The sequence below is a fragment of the Canis lupus genome, chromosome 35 (genome assembly GCF_003254725.2).
Source record: "Canis lupus dingo isolate Sandy chromosome 35, ASM325472v2, whole genome shotgun sequence".
NCBI lineage: Eukaryota > Metazoa > Chordata > Mammalia > Carnivora > Canidae > Canis > Canis lupus.
The window spans coordinates 6,261,158-6,281,036 of NC_064277.1; the positions used below are offsets into that span (position 1 = coordinate 6,261,158).

General features: G+C 39.0%; 1 protein-coding gene and 1 long non-coding RNA gene across 3 annotated transcripts in view; one reads left to right on the forward strand and one right to left on the reverse strand.

Moving 5' to 3' along the window:
• The first annotated feature begins 3,544 nt into the window (after nt 1-3,544).
• Nucleotides 3,545-10,499, forward strand: LOC112658845 (uncharacterized). The gene is made up of 3 exons (XR_003135993.3): nt 3,545-3,684; nt 7,702-8,011; nt 8,407-10,499. It is a non-coding gene; the product is annotated as an uncharacterized LOC112658845 (long non-coding RNA).
• A 5,030-nt stretch (nt 10,500-15,529) lies between these two features.
• F13A1 (coagulation factor XIII A chain) overlaps nt 15,530-19,879 on the reverse strand; it is a 163,844-nt gene continuing 159,494 nt past the window's right edge. For both annotated transcript variants that reach the window (XM_025445092.3, XM_035710518.2), the window contains exon 16: nt 15,530-17,238. In XM_025445092.3, coding sequence (XP_025300877.1) covers nt 17,085-17,238 — 154 coding nt within the window. In that variant the 3' untranslated portion in view covers nt 15,530-17,084. The remainder of the gene's footprint in view (nt 17,239-19,879) is intronic.

Below are 19,879 nucleotides of genomic sequence, written 5' to 3' on the forward strand. Positions count from 1 at the left end.
GAGATAATTTCCCAAGAGCTGAGGACAAAGACAAGACTTCTTTTTAAATAAATAATGTCTAATGAAATTGTTTCTTATTATAACAGGTCATTTGGAAAGATCATAATATAAATTGAAATCAACAAATTCATCAAATGAAGCTGCCACTGACTTTCATACATGATCCATTGACTGTAAAATTGCATGCATTACTAACTATTCCTATCATCTTATTTTTTTTTTAAGATTTTATTTATTTATTCATGAGACAGAGAGAGAGAGAGAACGAGAGGCAGAGACACCGGCGGAGGGAGAAGCAGGCTCCATGCAGGGAGCCCAACGTGGGACTCGATCCCAGGTCTCCAGGATCCCGCCCTGGGCCAAAGGCGGTGCTAAACCACTGAGCCACCTGGGCTACCCTTCCTATCATCTTCTATTTGAGTTTTATTTATCTTTGTTTTTAAATTTTTGTTTCCTGGTTGTGAGTGTACTGGTTCTCATAATATTATTTATTTATTTTTGTTGTCATTTTATTGTTTGTATATTCTTGACTATTCTTATTATTTTCCCTATATTCCTAAAATTGATTATCAGTTTTTTCCATTATAATAATGTAAGAGTTTTTGACATTTTTGTTTGTAGTTTGACATAATTTCAAACTTAAAAGAAAACTTGAAGTAAAATGCAAAAATTTCCCTTCCTTAAGCTTTTCTATGTAAGTTGGTGATATGAGGCCCCACCACTGCCTGAACATTTTAGAATACATTTCCTTCAAACAAAGGCATCTATGTACATAACTACAACAGAACCATCAATATCACAAAATTAATATTGATATATCATTATTATCTAATGCTCAGACCCCATTCCAATTCTGCAATGATCTCAATCATGTCTTTTATGGTAAAAGGATCATGTCTTTACAGTCTTTCAATCTAGAGCAGTTCTTTAATCTCTTCTTGTTTTTCAAGATCTAGACACTTTTGATGATTATGAACCAATTATTTTGGAAAGTGATCCTTTAGATACTGCTAATATTCCTTCATGATTACATTGAGATTATGGTTTTATGGCAACAGTATCATAGTAATCATGCTGTTTTTGTCTCATTGAATTATTAAGTGGCAATGATTTTGATTTGCCCCATTATTGGTGATGCTAGTATCAATAACTTGATTAAGATGATGTCTTCCAAGTTTCTCCAATGTTACTTTTTTCCTTTTATAATTAATACATGTTTTGTGGGCAAATTTTGGGAGACTATTTAAATATCCCATTTGTTATCAAACTTTCACCCACTAGTTTTAGTACCCATTGATATTTCTTGACTAAATGCACTATGATGGTTGTCAAATGGTTATTTTCTTTAAAAAATTAGAAAAATTATTTTATTGAAGTATTTATATATGAAAAACTGTGCATATTTAATGTATACAACTCAATAGTTTAGAGGTAGTATACACCCATCAAATCATCACCAGAATCTATGCCATAAGCACACCCATCACCTCCAAAAGTTTCCTCCCATCTGCTTTATTTATTATTATTGTGTGTGTGCTAAGATCACTTAACATAAGATCTACCCCCCTTAACAAATATGTAAGTCTACAATACAGCATTATTTACTATAGGTCCTATGTTATACAGGAGATCTCTAGGACTTATTCATTCTTGCAAACCTGAAACTTTGAATCCTTTGACTACCACTTCCCTGTTTTCCTCTCCCCCAGGCTTTGGTAACTGCCTTGCCATTTTTATGAGTTCTACTATTTTGTTTTATTTTACATTATTTTTAAAAAGATTTTATTTATTTATTTATTTATTTATTTATTTATTTATTTATTTATTTACAGCGTGAGTATGGGGAGAGGCAGAAAAAGAGGGAGAGAGAGAATCTCAAGAAGAGTCCCCACTAAGCACAGAGCCTGATGCAGGGACTTGAGCCCATGACCCTGAGATCATGACCTGAGCCACCCAGGTGCCCACAAGTTTCACTATTTTAGATTCCCCATATAAATAGTATCATATACTATTTGTTCTTCTGTGTTTGGCTTATTTCCCTAAGCATTATGTTTAAATGGTTATTTTCCAGTGAAACTCTTCCTTTTATGTTCTTGAGTTGGTGCAAGATAGATACTTTTGTTCGTTTATTTATTTACATTAGCAAGGACATATTGTTTATTCAACTGGTTATAATCTGTTACTATTATTTTAGTGCTGAAACTGTGCCAGCTTTAATCAGTAGTTGTCTCCTCAAGCTGGCTTTCATGGCCCATTTACATATTTTTACCATTCTTGGAGTATTTCCTGACTTTCTGCCACAAGGCTTTCTGCCACAGGCTTATCTTGTATTTTCCCTGTCCTACTCTTAGAATTAGCCTTTTTTCAAAAAGTTTTGGTGCCTTTTTGTGGAAAATGGTATTTAGAAACCATGATGTGAGTGTCAGATGGTCTCATTGCTATAAGGTAACAGTGAATAGAATGAGAGAATATGTATGTATGTTACAAATGTAATATGCATATTTGTATTCATTTCTCTAATATCTATCATCTATCTATCTATCATCTATCATCTATCTATATAAAAAATGTGAGTTCACACCAATACTTCTTATTTTGATTCAATTCTACAAAGTATTGAATACATTATAGTATTTTCCCTTTGTAACTATCTACAATATAATTACTTACCAGTCTCTTGTCACCAATACTGGCCCCTATCCATCCTTGCCTCCCACCACAAAGACACTTCCCCTACCTGGCTTGGGCTGTAATATTCTGTCTTGAGGTGCCACTACCACTCTCTCCAATGAGGATGACTTCCTTACTTGACTTGAGGCTTTGACAATCTGCATCGTGCTACCTTCCCACCTAGTATGCGTTCCACTGGCCTGTGCCAGCTGGCTGATATAACCACCTTCCCATTACATGGACATGTTCTGCACCTGTTCTAGCTACAGAAGTCCATCCTGGGTTGATGCCATCCTCCCATAAAGACTGCTCCTCATCCTGTTTGGGCTCTGATCCTGTATAGTTCCCTGACTGCTGTCATTATCCCACTTCATGAAAACCTCTCCCTCACCCTATTCAGGCTCTGACAGCCCGTGTTGTTTTACCATCATTCCCCCCAGATGGGGTACCCTCTTCATCCTGCCCAGGTTGTAAAGCCCCATGCTGTGAGGTTGTCACTCCCCCACCTTGCTTGCCCCACCTAAAGGTATTCCGTTTAAATTGTTCCAGAAGAAAGAATGATTTGAAGAAGCAAGGCAAATAAAAATGCTTGAAGAAGGTTTTTACATTTTGAAACTTCTACAAGTCTTCTCTCTTTTAGTTTACATTTTGGCTCCCACTAGAATTCTTCCTTCCAGTCACATTTGAATCTTAGTATGATCTAGAATTTTGAAAATATCTCAAAATTTATCTGGTAGTAGGGCATGAACAAGAGCAATTTGAATGCATTTTAAAATCACTCCTACGTTATACCTAGTTGTATAATTGTGTAGTCAAATTACCATTATGACATACATTATGACTTAGTGGTGAATATGTGTGGGAGTTTGTCACTGGAATACTTGTTTCTTCAGCCTGTTTCACTGCAACAGTGAAAATTTTCGTGGTATTTCATCTGGAACTACCAGGCTTTATTAGGTTTAGGCACATCAAATTTGCTAAGATGTGAGCTGATACTTTGGGGTGCATAAACATGTGAGTCCGTCCATGTGCTGACATAATTGCTTGTGTGATGTAACCTAAAAAAAATTCAAAATTTTATTTTATATTATTCTCTCTCAAAATAGATGTGGTATGTTTAAAATTATATATGCTGTATTATTTAGTGTATATCTAAGAGAAGAGGTTTTTTCATTCGGTATTGATAAGAAGTGAACTTTCAGTTTGTAAGTACACAGACTAGCTTCCAGCTGTTTACATTTGAAACCTTGTTTCTCCCACATACTTCCAGTGAGGAGCACCCTAAGTCATAGTGATACCACAGCATATTTCTATTCCCTGCACCTTTTGTGAGGAAGAGATAGCAATATTTCTAGAAGTCATTCTTAGGTTGAGACAACTGTTGATAATTTCCCTGTACACAAGAGGGAAGGGAACCATGCAAGGGTATCCAACTAAATACAGAATGAATCTATTCTCAATTCCCCTTTCTCTTATATGCATCCGCAAAAGGCCTGTGGGTAAGTCCAACAAAAAGGGCGATATGACAGAGGGAAAACAGCTAATTTAACTGAATGTTGTTAAAATGTCGTTCCTAAATTTTACAATATTTATGACCATGTGACAATGAAGCCAGGACCCGTCCAGGGCTTTGGAAGGGCCTGAAGCAGCTCAAGTTTTGTTAGCTTTTTCTGGTTAGTCCGCCTGGGCAGGGACTGCAAAGGAGTTTCTGCTCTGTACACACACATCATTGGAAATACAGATACCTTCAATCTTCATCTTATATTTCTGGGCTCTGTCGCTTTGTGACACCATGAGAATCTGACCTTAACAGTTTTTATTCTCAGTAGGTCTATAGCTTTTGGGAAGAATATGAAGAAACAGAACTAAAAAGGCATGTTTTTTAGGTTGGTGTAAAGGAAGTGAGTTTAAGCAGTCTTTTTCATGTAGATTATGAACCTGTTCAACAAATGAACATGAAATTAGATTCAATTTACATTTAATTGAGAACTTGTTGCATATAAAGCATTATGTAAATGATGTGGAAAACAGAGAAGTTAGACAAATTGTATGAATTAGCTAATCCTACCTGGATGTCCTTACAGAATGGTTAATTAAGCCTGACATAGGTTATTCAGCAGGAAAGATACTTTATTTTGCAAATCAGAAAGTGTAACTTTGCATTTGTAAGCCTTAGTAGCTAGTGGCAGTGTCCTTGAGATGAATACTTACCAAAGAGTAGATAATGAGTTAGCCTTTTAAGATTCAAACAATACTGCTTTCTAGTAACTAAAATATAATGAAATCATCACTATTGGTTGATAGAGTAGGCTTCCTAGACCATCAAGAGATCATCAAAAAGCATATCTTTATTGTGTAACTTTGAAATAGATTTTCACTCATCTTTTTCACATCCTTCCTTTTCCTTCATATTTAAGATACAGAATTAAATGTAGTAGAATTAAAGGGAAATTATCATAAAAGTCAGTGAAATTAGGTCCTTCTAATAGTGACTGCATCTTTAGAGAGAAAGGTTATTGTTTTTTTTAATTTCAAAATAATTGTTTATTATAATATTTCAAATTTACAGAAATATCTGTGCACCCACAACCCAGACTGAAATTCTCTATGTCCCTCTTTCTGATGTCTGCTAGTCGTAAAGTCATAACCACAACCTTTAAATTGGCATCTATGCTATTCATGAATGTTTCATCTTTGTTCTATGTGGATATGCAGCCATATGCAATGTGGAGTATTACTTTTTTTTTTTTTAATTTTTTTTATTTATTTATGATAGTCACAGAGAGAGAGAGAGAGAGAGGCAGAGACATAGGCAGAGGGAGAAGCAGGCTCCATGCACCGGGAGCCCGATGTGGGATTCGATCCCGGATCTCCGGGATCACGCCCTGGGCCAAAGGCAGGCGCCAAACCGCTGCGCCACCCAGGGATCCCTTTGGAAGCTCTTAAACTTTGATTAAAAGGTATAATAATTGATTATTCTGTAAGCAGCTTTCACATAAAACATTGTTTTTGAGAGGTTGCCATGTTGACTTTAAGCAATCCTTATTACTATGCTGTTGTTGGCATGTATATTACCTCTTTTTTAAACCTCATAACATTCTAAGAGAGAAAGGGTATTGTCCTTATCTTAAGCTTTCTTAGTATCTAAATCTATAGTTAATATGGCTTTTGTGCTCAGCACTGCCCACATTTCAATTTGGATCCATTTAAAGGTAGCCACAATGAGGTCACACATCTACTTTCATTATTCTTTCCTAGAATTCCAAAATCGAATGGTTTTCACAGGCACACACAAATGAGTCAAAGTAGAGAAGGGATGCACTGGGGAGGCAAAGATGCTGGGAATCCTCCCTGAGGCCAGGAGAAGGCAAAGGGAGAGAGCTACTGAGAATCTGAGATGAAGTCTATGAAAAGAGGCAGCACTGAGTCATGGTCAGTTTCCAGCCTGCTCAGCCCCTCCTGCCCTTTCTCAGGACTTAGTGCCAATGCATTTACTATCAGGAGATACAATGTCAGCATTTCATCTTTGGAGACATAAGAAATTTCTCTTTTCTCACAGCATCATTTTTGTTAATTCAGATTTCCCTGAAAGCTTAGTTCTCATGCATTTAACACCCTAAGAATTTGGAAATAATGGACATCTATTTTTCATTCTAAGTGAGACATCTCTGCATCTGGAATTACAGGCTTTCTCTTTCCCTGAAAATTACTTCAGGGGAGGCAAAGGGACAGACACAAGAGTGGAGCTCGAATACCACTCTTTCCAGGGCTGGTTTCCTGTGTTCTCTTAGGATGAGGCACACAGAAAGTGGCAATTATATCATCGGTCCTTAATGCTATTTTTTTTTTTTTTCACAAACCAGACAATCTCAATTTTCTATGACTTTTAGTAGGGTTATAGATGTAAAGGTGAGACTTCAAATTAACAGTCTAGCTCAGCTCTGCACCGTAGAAGACTTTTTACCACCCCCTGGTGGATAAAGAAAAATGAGATTCCCAAGGTCCTAGGCCAAAGAATGAGGAAATTTGTTAACTCTTGGGAGGGGATGTGTGGAGGGAAGGAGGAGCAATATTAAGTGTATGTAGAGCTGTGAAGTGGGCAATAATTTGGTAGCTCTCGTATCTCAATTTTGTAGTGCCCACCGTTGGGCTCAGGTCCTTCTCAGGTCCTTTACTGTTGTGTTCATTCTGGCTTACCACTCTAGCCTACCCTTCCTAGTTAGGGGTCCCTAACACTTCCCATGTTAAAGGACCCCATTTCCCAGCCAAATTGGATGGAGGATCAGCCTCCATCTTAACATACACTGTTCAGCTGTTTTGCTTCCTGACAGTTTTTCCTCCCAGATCCGTGTTCTCATTCCTAGCTATCTAAAAGCTTATTCATATTCCAGATAGTGGTTAGCTTGCAATGGGTCTATGCAATACAAAGTACCACGTGTTTTCCAATGAATTGATGCCTCCAATATGTATGTACTATTTCTTGAAAATTTGACCTCCTTCAACCTGCTGATGCAGTTAATATTTTTGGAGGCTGGATTCTTATTAATTGCTGAGTTCTTAATATCTCTTTGTTTCTATTCTTTTATTTTACTTGCTTTTACTAATATCCATGGTTAATTGGAAGGCTATTGTCATTAAAATTGGGCCTCAGGTGCTGTGGAAAGAGCCTGGGAACTCAGCTAATAAATTGGGAAGTCTTTGTCTTTTCTTGTTCTACCATTTTCATTACTAGCAGTCCAAGAGCATATTATCCTTATCTGATAAAAACAGTTGGTTACAAGAGTGCGCTCATGAAGCACAAGTTATGAGTTATGAGAGAGGTAACAAAGTTCTTGTTTCTGGACACATGCTGCAAGCACAATCCATGACAGTCATCTCGGTCATAGGAAGACTGAATGACACACTGGTTGTTTTAGCTCAGAATGTTGATGTGGAAATGTTAGGTGTTATAGAAAACTCACAGTCTCATAATAATAGATCCTTAGACTTGGAAATGATTTTATAAATCATATTATCCATTCTCTTGTCTAGTTCAGAACCTTATGGAACCAAAACCAACAGATGGACAGGATGCCCAGCCCCTGCTTCGGCATGTCCAGATTGAGGACTCACTACCTGAGTGGTTGCTTGGCCCATGGCGAGAAGCTGTATTGTGGGAAGATGAATACATGGCACCCAGTTTGGAGATAGAAAATGGAAACTCAGCTTCCCTCCTTTCTGTTCTCTTCACCTCTATGTTCCTAAACCCAGCCTCATCCTGAACCCCAGTCTCAGCAATTTAAGGAGCTCTAAAGTGATTAATATTATCTGTGGAACTGTTTACAATCACCTTGGCAGGAATGTGAGTAGAGAAAAAGGCTACTTCTGACTCTCTAATTATTGTCTTGAGGGTGGTTGTCATGGGAAAATGGGAGATAGGGTTCTGGGAAAACTTGGTTAGGATAATGCAGATTAGAATGAGTCAGGATATTCTGTTTCCAGTCAATGGGCTTTGTTCAAATGAGCTGTGTTCAGTGATGGAGTTCTCATTCTCATCGCATTCAGATCCCTATTCTCTTTTATATTATTTAGGTTTAATGCTTGGCCAACTCTAGAAGAAAACAAATTGCCTAGAGACAAAGTGTTTTGGGATTTTAGTGGCATATGGGAAGTGCTTGAATGAGAGTAACCAAAATGACAGGGTTAGCCTGAACTATAAGTAGCAAGGAGAGTAACACTCTTTTCCTACTCCATTAGGTGGCCATTATGATCATTCATTCATTCAACGATGCTTACTGACAGACTATCCTGTACCATAAACATAGCGATGTATACACCAGAACCACAGACCTTCTTTTATAAGTTGAAAAGTGGATGCTTGCCTAAATGGGATCTATTTTAATCATTTGAAACTGTTAGTCATTTTTGGCAAAGGCAATCATCGTGATGGGTCAGCCAGATACTACAACTTCCTTCAACATTTGGTATGAATTGTCAGGGAAGCCATGCCAAGGCACAGCAGAGATGAAAAGAGATAATCAACTTTAAGATTAAAGGGTATTATTTTTCTACGTGTTAACATATGGTCTGCCTCACAGTCTCTGCTGCATTTATTGGTTTTCATATACAGTGAAGTGAACTCCAGCTGAGGTAGCCTGAATATTAATGGTGAAGACTGTTAGTTTTCTAGATTCTTTACTAAGTTGTATCTATGTGGTATGGAAGTGAAAATAGCAACTCCTTCTTTCTGGTACCCAGTTATTACCTTCTTCACTAAGAAAGTAGACTAGTTGGTCAAAAGGCTCATTTGGATCTGGTCAGATGGCAGTCTTTCATGAAGTAATTCCTTAAGCTTGGTGTCTTCTGTTAAGGGGGAAAGAGCCCCAAGAAACTTAATTAGAGCTCAATTAGTATACATGGACAACTTCTTAGTCCTAGAAAGGAGGAGAACATAAAACCAAAAAAATCTCACGTAGCAAGAGCCTATGGCTTCATCTTGGTACTTTTGAGAATAATTTTCTTATGCAAATTTCATTGAGGAATAACTAAGATAGCCCCCAATGATTTGATTTGATTCCTGCTTTCTGATATTCATGCCCTGTGAAATTCCTTTCTCTTGACTGTAGGCTGGACTCAGTGACTCATTTTTAACAGAATATGACAAAAATGATGGGTGTCATTTCTGAAGACAGGTTGCAAAAAATTTTTGGCTTCTGTCTTGCTCTCTTGCCTTACTGTGATGCGACCCAGATGTCAAGTTGTGAGCTGCCCTGTGGAGGGGATGGAAGGACAATGAACTGAGAGAGAGGCCGCCAGCCCACAGCCAGGAAGGAACTCAGGCCCTCAGCACACCGGTCTGCAGAGAACCTGTGAATGAGCTGAAAGCAGCCTTCAGATGACACCATAGCCCTAGCTAACCTTAATTGCTGCCTTGTGAGAAATCTCAAGCCAGAGCACCCACTTAAGGCTTACTTGGATTCCTAAAAAATATTTTTTTTTATTATTTTGAATGCTATGAACATTCTTGAACACTCTTATATTTTGGTAAATATATGTACATATTTCTGTCGGAAATACACCTAGTAGTTGAATCAGAGAGTCACAGCATGTATTCAGATTTAGTAGATAGTGCCAAGTAGTGTTTCAAAGTCTACACTCTCGCCAGCAGCACCCCAGACCAATCTCTATTTTTGGCAGGACTTTGCTGCTTCTCAATTCAGCACAGGAATGGGTGTGCCGTGGGGTTTAAACAGCATGTTTTATTAGTAATAACACTAATGAAAAAATAATAACAGTGAAGGTAACCTTTTGAATACCTAATTATCTAATGTATTAATTTTTGAAAAGCAATACACAGCCAGGACTTCATCATGTGTTATTATTTTACATGTATGGAGCACTAACAGAACAAAACATTAGCACTAGTTAAAATACATAGATACCACAGCTGTGCTTAAATTTTTAAGATTTTTAAGGAGATAACCAGGATTTTTTTTAAAGGTTTTATTTATTTATTCATGAGAGACACAGAGAGGCAGAGACATGGGCAGAAGGAGAAGCAGGCTCCTCACAGGGAGCCTGATGCAAGACTCGATCCTCAGACCTGGGATCATGCCCTGAGCTGAAGGCAGATGCTCAACCACTGAGCCACCCAGGCATCCCAGAAGATAACCAGGATTAAAGAAAACACATTGTGCAAGTAGAACACTTTTATATCATGTTTTCAATATTTAGGTTATTTAGGTGAACCCAGGCCCTTTTTTTTTAGCTTAAAATTTCCCAGGTAATAACTGTCACTTTCTGCTTATCATTACTAGTGAAGATATCATGAAAGCCTATTTTTTTTCATCATAGAGAGAGGTTTTATTATACCTATTTTTAAATTTTATATAAGTAATAATGCTTTGTTGATCTATATTTTTTTTTAGCATTATATGCTCAATAAAGATAATTGGGATATTATTGGAGATCCTTAGCATTTCTTTTAATGATTAGATTCCTCTTTCAGAACCAGATATTTTGAATTTATTGTTATAGCCAAGACAAAAGAATAATACTTGTGAGCTTGGCCTTGTACCTATAGTAAAAGCAGTGTGCAAAAAAGCAAGTTTGGCAGCACCAGGGCAATACCATGGGTACTTCAGCCTGGACAGGTCTGGTTTGGGTAGGGGAGTACTTGGTGGGAGGGTCAACTTCTCACTTGAAAATCCCCATATTATATAGATGTCCATATTTGAAATATGGGTAATGTTAGCCATAGAAACTAGCCCCAGAAACAGTAAAGAAAAGGTAAATGCTAAATATCATTAAGAACAGGAGAATAAAGATGTCATTATGGTAGGAAGCTATTCAGAATTCTTATTAAATGCCATAGTTTGTAACATAAGGGCATATTCCGCTAAGCTTAGGAAGCTCTCTTTTGAGGAAAAGGCAAATAGAATGGCAAATCAGATGCTCCTCCACTTTCTGAAGGTTGTGTAGTGCTGCTGAGCACAGGCAAGAGCAACAAGGGTTCAACAGAGACTAACTCCCAGTGCCTTCTGTCGGGGATCTTGGAGAACCCCCTGGATATGGGCCTTCTGTGGGTTTGGGATGCTTTGATAAAAGACTGCTAAAAATATGGGACCCCACTGTGGCATAAAGGCTCTTGTAGATGAGAGGTTGGGCAGAGGATGGCTACTCATTATGACCACTGGTAAGTGCTGAGGACACATTTCTAGAGGGCAAGACTGTTCTCTAGGGTCAATGCCATCAATTGGCTAGGTTTTGACTCATCTTTAACTGGAAACCAGGTTTCAGGCCATTATTGGTCTTATAGGTAATAGGGGCCACAAACTTTGAGTTTAGGTAAAACTGATATAAAAATAAGTTTCTTTATTCCATTTTGTTTCGCATAGTTAGAACTAAATCAAGGTAGATCTATGTGCAAATCAAGGCATTTTTGAATTTTCAGGGAGAAGACGATGTCATGTAGGCTCATGACCAGACTGTTCCCTAGTACTTCAACTCATGGGGAGGCAGGGTATGTGGGGTAGTAGAGGATCTGACATCGCTGTGAGGTTCTCAGTGGAATGGCCTGATTTCCTAAGCCTCTGTGAGAGAGCAGTGTCATCCTCTCTCCTCGTGCTCTCTCTCCCATTTCCAAGTTACCCCTAATGACATCTAACCAAACCTCAATGAAGCTGATGAAGATCCCAGAAAACCATAGCTTAAAAGAAGAGTTCAAGGAACTGGCAAACTTAAACTCACAGACTTGGAAATAAACATATTAGGTCTCCTCAGATATATGGAGTAATGACAAACTATACATCATTCTACGTTTTTTTTGGAAAGAAAAGATGAAGTTCAAAAACAGCATTTCCTCAAAACAAGAAGAGCCTTAATCAGTACATTGCTCTCCTTTCTGAGATTGTTGGGCTCAGTAGTCTGATTTTATCTTACTCTATTGCAGACAACCTCAAATCTAGTGACTTAAAACAACAACCATTTTATCGTATCTCATGGTTTGGTGGGTCAGGAATTTGGACAAGGTGTGGTAGAGTCATTCTTTCGCTCTAAGTGACTGAAGTCACTTGATGGTGGTGGTACTCATCTAGTGGATGGCTGACTGGGGAGCCCAAGATGGCTTTATTATCATGTCTGGTGCCTTGGTAGAGGTTGCTGGAAGGCTGAGTTTCATTATGATGGTTAACCAGAGCATTAACAGGTAGCTTTTCCAGGATGGCAGTCTCAAAGTAGTTGAGCTTTTACGTGGAAGCTCAGGCTTTCTATGGAGAGGATTTGAAGGGACAAGAAGTGAAAGCTACCAGTCTTTCAAGGCCTGGGCTTTAGAACTGGTAGCATTGTTTCTACCACATTCCTTCAATCAAAGCAGTCACAGAGACTGCCTAGAGTTGAGGAGTGGGAAGGTGGAGTGATGGCAACAATTTAATGGTATTCTATAATCTATGCCCTTTTGGTAACAAATTCTAAGTCTGATTGTAATTATTTTCCATGCTATATTTTTTTCCACTTTCTAAACTTGCTCAAACCAAAAAAGAAGAGGAAAGAATCCTTTTTGTGTTATAGGTGCTTGCTTTTTACTAATAGGTAATAGTCATTAGGACCCCTTATCTGTGAATTAGTTTCAGGCTGGTGAAACATTGCTTAGATAATTACTTAAGCCCTAGAACAATGATTAGTGTGAAAATTAATGGGAGCCCATTAATTGTATCAGTAGCAAGCTGACCATGCATCTTTTTAAAAATGGCCATTGTCTTTAGAGATAAAAAATGCTTAGTGTAACTCCTGGCACTTGAGGTAAGCACAACTCTTAGTTACTCATCCTGCTGCAACAGAGGTCTTTGTTTTTTCTTCTCATTTATTCATGTTTTTGTTTTTAATAGAGTGATTTCTGACAGATACACTCAAAAGATGTCTTTGTTGTGTTGTTTTCATTCTTCTATTGAGACTAAGAAGGTAAAACTGAGTCCAAGTGAGTCAAAGTGCTGAAAATGGAAGGAAACATTTGTCCTAAGGTAGAAAGAAGTGTCTGTAGAAGCAGTTGGCTCTCTTGGGTACTGAGAGAGAGCTTTGCCTTCAAGACAGAAATGAAAATGGCCCTAGGAATAAGATCCTAGTCTTCATCAGTCTCTGGGAACGGTAATTGCTTGGTTGCTCAAATTTCAACTTCAAGGAGATTGTCACATACTTATATCAGTCTTTGAAATGGACAGCTCCCCTTGACATGCTACCTTTCTCACTTTGTATCTACTTGTATCTACATTTCATATCCCATTCCTAGACCCCAGTGTGGCCACGCTCCCAATCTTATACCTTCCTCACTGACCTGAGTTAGGCATACTCAGGCCATACTCTCTTGGCCTCTTCCCTCCTTGACCCACACACTATAGTTTTTAGCTCTGATCCAGTTTATTTTTTATTAGCAGTCTCTAATTAGCCTTTCACCACAATGCAGGGCAGAAGGCACAAATTCTCATTCTTGGAAGTGCTCCAACTCTGACCCATACCTGCACTTCTATGACTGAAATCTCTGTACATACCTTATGAATGATCTCATGAGTCATTATGGTGAATATGGAGAGCCCTGACTCTCCTTGCTGGACACTGACCATCTTGCCATGCAGTTCTCCAGAAAGGTCATGCTCTTTCTTTTCTCTAGGCTGTTACATGAGCTCTTCTTTGTCAAATGATATCTATCTTACTTCCTGCTCTTTTTTTGCATGATTCAATTTAAATTTCTTTTCCATTATTGGAGATACTAAGGGAGGCTTTTTCAGGTATTTTTTTGTCTTTATTCCCATGGTAAGCTGGGCATCCCTCTATTAACATAGTATCACCTTGTACCTTATCTATTTATATATTCTGTTGCTTCCTCTGGATGTGAGTTCTTTCTGGGTAGGGACCATAAGACTCTTCATTGTTGAATTCCTAGAATCTAGTATGATGCCTAATGTTCAATAAATACTTGTTGAATTCATGCTTGCACAATTAATTAATTAATTAATGCATGAATAATTCAATAGATGGATGGGATAAAGAGTGGATAGGTGGTTGCAAGGCTATCTGGCTGTCTGGCTGGTAGAAGGATGGATGGATGGTAGACAGAAATGAATGAATGGATGGTTGGGTTGGTTGACTATTAACTTAATATTGGAAAGATTTTCATAAATGATGACTTTATATCTGTAATTTTGTGACTTTGCCAACAAGACTGGCAACTCCATTTCCTTTCATATTCTTATTATAAATTTGTACATATTTTTGTTGTTATACTGCAGCTTTATGAAGAGCCTTGAAGTTGATTTTAATTCAATATTCTTAAAAAGTTTGAGAGACAAGAGATTTCAGGGTTGATTTCACTGCTGGCTCCCATCCACAGCTTGATTTGCCATGATGCATGGCTTCCTAGACCTTTTGAGGTTCTTTATCAACTAGCTGGAAGTTTGCTTTTACTTCTTTTACAAGGTTAATGAAGTGAAATTACTTGGAAAAAATATATGTATATATATATTCATAAATCTCTTTCTATCTCTCTGTCATCCATCTACCTATCTCATTGTCTGTCATCTATCTACTTTTGTAGATAGTTTTGCATGTGTTGTTGTTAAGTTTTGCTTCATATATCCCCAGAAGAATCTTGTAGAAATGTAAGTATTATTACCCTTCTTTGATCATTGAAGCTATAAACACAAATATTTGTTCAGAACCATAGAGGACAAGCAGAGGCAGAAGCTAGAATTCAGAGTTCCTGGTGCTGAGATTCATTACTTGTTACCACTGATAAAATGATTTTTAGAGGCACAGCATTATTACACAGTGTAGAATCCCAGCTGTCAGAGGGGATGGGCTGGCTCTTAGGCATGATGAATAGGTTTTATTTTGAGTGCCAACTCTAAATCAGTTGGTAATAGCTGCCTGGTGTACTGTGGTGAGGAGAATTCTGAGGCCCTATCTGAGCAGCAGTTGTTCAGTGGTATTGCCATGAATGTAGGATCTCCCACACTTGCCATGTATTTTCCATCCCTGTTCTAAGACCACAAAATGTTTTCATTGTGATAGGTATCCACGCTAGTTGGTCTACTGATTAACTATAATGATTCGTGAGATCATTCATGAAGTATCTACAGAGCTTTTGCAGTTTCTGGAAGCTGTTTTTGAACTAAATATATACACTTCCTCCTTTGATGAATGTAGTTAGTAAAATGTAAAGAGAGCAGTGAGGATAGCTAACTGTGCATGAGTACCTATTAAAGTCATTTCCTTTAAAGGGAAAATGCTTGCTTTCCTAGCCAGGGTGGGTCATCTACTGCTAAGGAAGGCTGGTTTCTTGAGCACCTGTGCTTGGTAATGTGTTGTAATAAAAATTAAAAGTGTTCACTTCTATGCAGATGCAAACACAATCACATTAACTTTATTTGAAGCTTTGATTACATTCTAGTTAATAAGGATATACTACATTAAGCCAGTTTAATAGTATAGCAAAATGCATTTCATTTTAAAATTGAGTATTGGAAGGCTTGGCAAATGCTGGAATTATTAATTACTTAATGAAATTAGGTATGATGCACGTAAGGAGGTGACCACCCACCCTCATGGATCCCTGGTGCCCAGAACCAACTCAAGGGCTTAGAAATGTGGTTATGTAGATCAGAGAATTCCATTCTAGCTTTTTCCACTTTGTTTTTGTTTTCTCTAAGAATCATACCCAAGGCATATCGATAGATAATTTTGATCATAAATCAGCCTTGCAAATAGCAGGTAGCCTTGGCTGTTGGAACCTTGTCAGCATCCTCTGTCATCCTGTCTGTGCTAGCACTGGCTACTTGCACCACGGAGTCCATATTACCTTTTAGTATCGGAGTCTGGAGCTGAGGTCTCAACATGAGTGATATGAAGGACAATAGGGAATTAGTGGCTGCCCATCGTTCCACATGTCTGGCTACTAAATCTGCCAGATTCTCCAACTCACAGGGCTTTTCTATCTCTAAAAAGGTACCTGGGCTGGCATCATTGTATGAAAGAGAGGATCCCAGAGAGACAGATGAAGTATAATCACTAATAATAAAGAGACTAATTCTTCATTTTTCCTGTCCCATGTCAGCCTTGTTACTTTCGAGTCCTGTGGCCCCAAAAGTGTTAAAGTAAAGGATATTGGTTCCTGCTGATCAGGCCACAGTGTGACACCTCCTATAGAACACACCATAAAACTACATTATTTAATAGATCTGAGTATTGCACCTGCTATCTTATCTCCTCTTAGGTGATTAAGTTTCCCACAAATGCAATTTGTTAATATGGGGCCACATCTTCTCACAAGGTAAATCTGTGAAATTTGGCAGGCAGTTGCTTTGCCGCAGGTGCAAGATGAAAGATCTTGCCCTGGCTTTGCCAAGAAGAAAAATGATGTTGTTCTCAATACCTGGGAAAAATATTCTGACCCTAGAGCATAGACCCTGATTCCAAAAAAAGGGGAATAGAATTCTAGGGCCCAAATCATGTGCTTCTCTCCCTTTTGGGGAGTATATTACCTCCAAAAGGCTGAGTGGGAGATCAGAGTCTTGTTTTACATGGGGCCAGGTATTGAGCAAATCCCCTTGTTAAGGAAAGTCCTCTGATATTTGGAGCTGCAGCCATTTGTGATGATAAATGATGACTTTTACTCTTATGAGCTATGAGAACTTAATTAGAGCTTAATTAAAGCTAATGCTCAGAATCCTTGGAAGGTGGAATGATTAAAAACTAACTTCCATGTTGAATAGTCACACCGAAAAGTAGTTTTTGAAATATGTGGCATCTCCATTGTGGGGCCCTGTGTAGTCCTGGCTGGGTCTTCACAACTAAGATAAAGCAAGAGCTATTTTTTTGCATTAGAATTTCCTTGGCCAAGACTACAAGAAGCCCACTGCCCAGGTCCAACTCAGCCCCCTATGCATTTATGCAGAAGGTCGTCTCTGAATCTGCAAATTCAGCTCGCCATACACGTGTCTCAGGGAGTCACTCGTCATGCTGGCTATCAGCTTCCGAGGGCCAGACACCCAGGGTCGACACACTTCTTCCCATTGTATGGTGGCACTGGGCTGGATTTCACTGAAAGGATGGAAAGGAGAGGAAAGGTTTTACTCTCCAGAGAGGCAGATCCAATTCCCCACCTTGATCAGGAAGCAGTGAGAACCCCTGCCTGAGTCACATGCTTTCTTTCTCTCAGTTGATTGTAGTTAGAATAGAGATGTGCCAGTTCCTTCCACTTGGATGCATCAACTACTGGCCACCCAGTAGATGTGATGCAGCTGATGTGTGGTGAACTTGGGCTGAGCCTTCCACCAGCCATGAGTCCATTGAAGTCTAGCTTGTCCCCTACCCTCCACAGTAGCCTCATGGATGTGACTGGTCTCTCCTGGCTCATTTTGGGCCACGCTGGTTCCCTCCTGGATTAGACTCCTATCTGAAACCCCAGCTGCCTTTCCTGAGGTCCTGATATTCTAATTAGTTCTTGCCAATCCCCTTGGGATAGACCTTGTTCCCAGGCCCAAGATCTATAATTCTATATGTTCTATATTTCATTCTATATATGTTCTATATATGTTCTATAATTCATAATCCTGTTTAACCACCAAATTGGGTCCCTTTGCCCATGCACCTTTTTGTGACTCACTTGTCTCCATCCTGATAATAGGACTGGCCTTTAATGGTTCTGGTATTCTCCTCTTCCTCTGCAGCCTATACTCTGAGGTTTTCCTAAGCTTCATGGGCAAGCTGACTCCTACTGAATGTCTGAGATCAATCAGGGTTGGGGATATTAAGACTTCTCTGGAGTGCTTCACTTATATCACTCTATGGAAGCTTCAAGAGGAAGTTACGTGCAAGTTTTACATGCATGATAGTCCCTTGAGGCAAGTATTATGTGAGACACTGAATAGTCAAGAAAAATGGAGGGATAAACAAATGAAGCAGTTTTTCTAAGATCACGCAGTTGTGAACCAGGAGAGACGAGATTTGGACCCAGGTAGTTCTGATTCCCAAATCCATGCTCTTTCTACCACTGTATACTGTGTTTCACACTATAGACTCCATGAAGATGACTTTTCTGGCCATTGTGCTTGCTTTGTTTTTAATAAGCAGGATGCCCTTTTATTCAGTACTAAGAGCTTCTTACAGTGTTGTTTGTGGAGGATTCCTGGTCTCTGCTCTCTGATCTGCAGGGAGGGCATGTGCTAGGTGGCCTTGTGGGGGATTCTGGGCTAGTGCTTCTCTGGGAGAGCATTAGGTAGATGAAGGGAGACCATAATGAGTGTCTGAGACAGAAAGGGACCTGTTTTCATGGGATTGTTGAGGCACAGCTCATCAGAATTAGAAAGGATTTAGGAATCACTTAGTCCAGCTACCTCATTTACAAGCGAGGAAGATGAGATCCTAAGGAGGCTTATGGAATCTTCCATGGTCACAGCCTGATGGCCCGACCATGGAAGAATAAAGATGTGCTGGGGGACATGAAGATTATGTTCATGCTCAGAAATGAGGAACATGCTGTGTAGAGGAATTCTGTGAATACATCCCTAGTGGAGGGCACTTCCTACAAGTACTGTGGAGGGACTGAGGGACCAAAGGAGCTGGGGATGTTGTAGCTCCAGGCTGAGGTGCTGTTAGAAGTGGTTACAAGGAAGGGGAACTGCCAAAGAAAGTCTGGAGTGATTCACAGGCCTTAGTCTTTGGGTGCCAGGGCCATAGAGATCACTTTACTTATTTTTATTTATTTATTTTTAGAGATTTTATTTATTTATTCATGAGAGACAGAGAGAGACAGAGACATAGGCAGAGGGAGAATCAAGGTCCCTGCAGGGAGCCCGATGTGGGACTCAGTCCCCGGGTCCTGGGATCACACCCTGAGCTGAAGGCAGATGCTCAACCACTGAGCCACCCAGGCATCCCACGCATTACTTTAAACAACAGCCAAAGTGCAGGGAGAAATACAGGGCTATATACCTGTGCTTGACCTATTCTATGTAAAGTTAGAACCCAGAATTTCCTCAAATAGAGCTAAAACAACATGTATTTTAGCTGTCCATGGGTGTATGTCCTCTGGGATAGGGAGGGGAAATGCCCCAAATCTTAGAAATCTAGACACTGTATTGAATTCCCTTTCAAACTCTTATATCTATGCCCAGTGAATTGGGAAAGGCATCTAAAGCCTTGGGGACTCCTGTCTGTGGAACTGCTCCAGACATTGACACGGCCACTGCTGGTCTAAATGTCTCCATTAATTTGGTACTTACTAATTCTTTTCTTTATAAATTTCTTCTGTTCTTTATAAATGTGGTTCTGTAAATTATTTTTGTCCATTATATAAAGGCCAAATTGAACGAAAAGCACACACACATAACCTATATAGGTATTTTTCAAACTCAGTAAGTTGATTTTATGATTCAAGGTTTGAAAAACATTGACCTCACCATGGGTTTCCTCACCTATAAAAGGCAGACACTATAGAATTTTGGATAGACTGTGGAGAGCGTGGGGTGAATTACTATTTGTACAGCATTTAGGAGCATGGTAAAATATAGCAAGTGCCAAGTGTTGTTTAGATATGTATCACTGTCATTGTTGCTCTAATTATGATTATTACCACAATCATCTTTGTGGTTGTTGCTTCCTCTGCCTGAACTCTCTGCAAAGCAACTAGGAATGTAAGTTCCTCCTGCCTGTTTGCAGAGAAACAATTCTCTATCCTTAA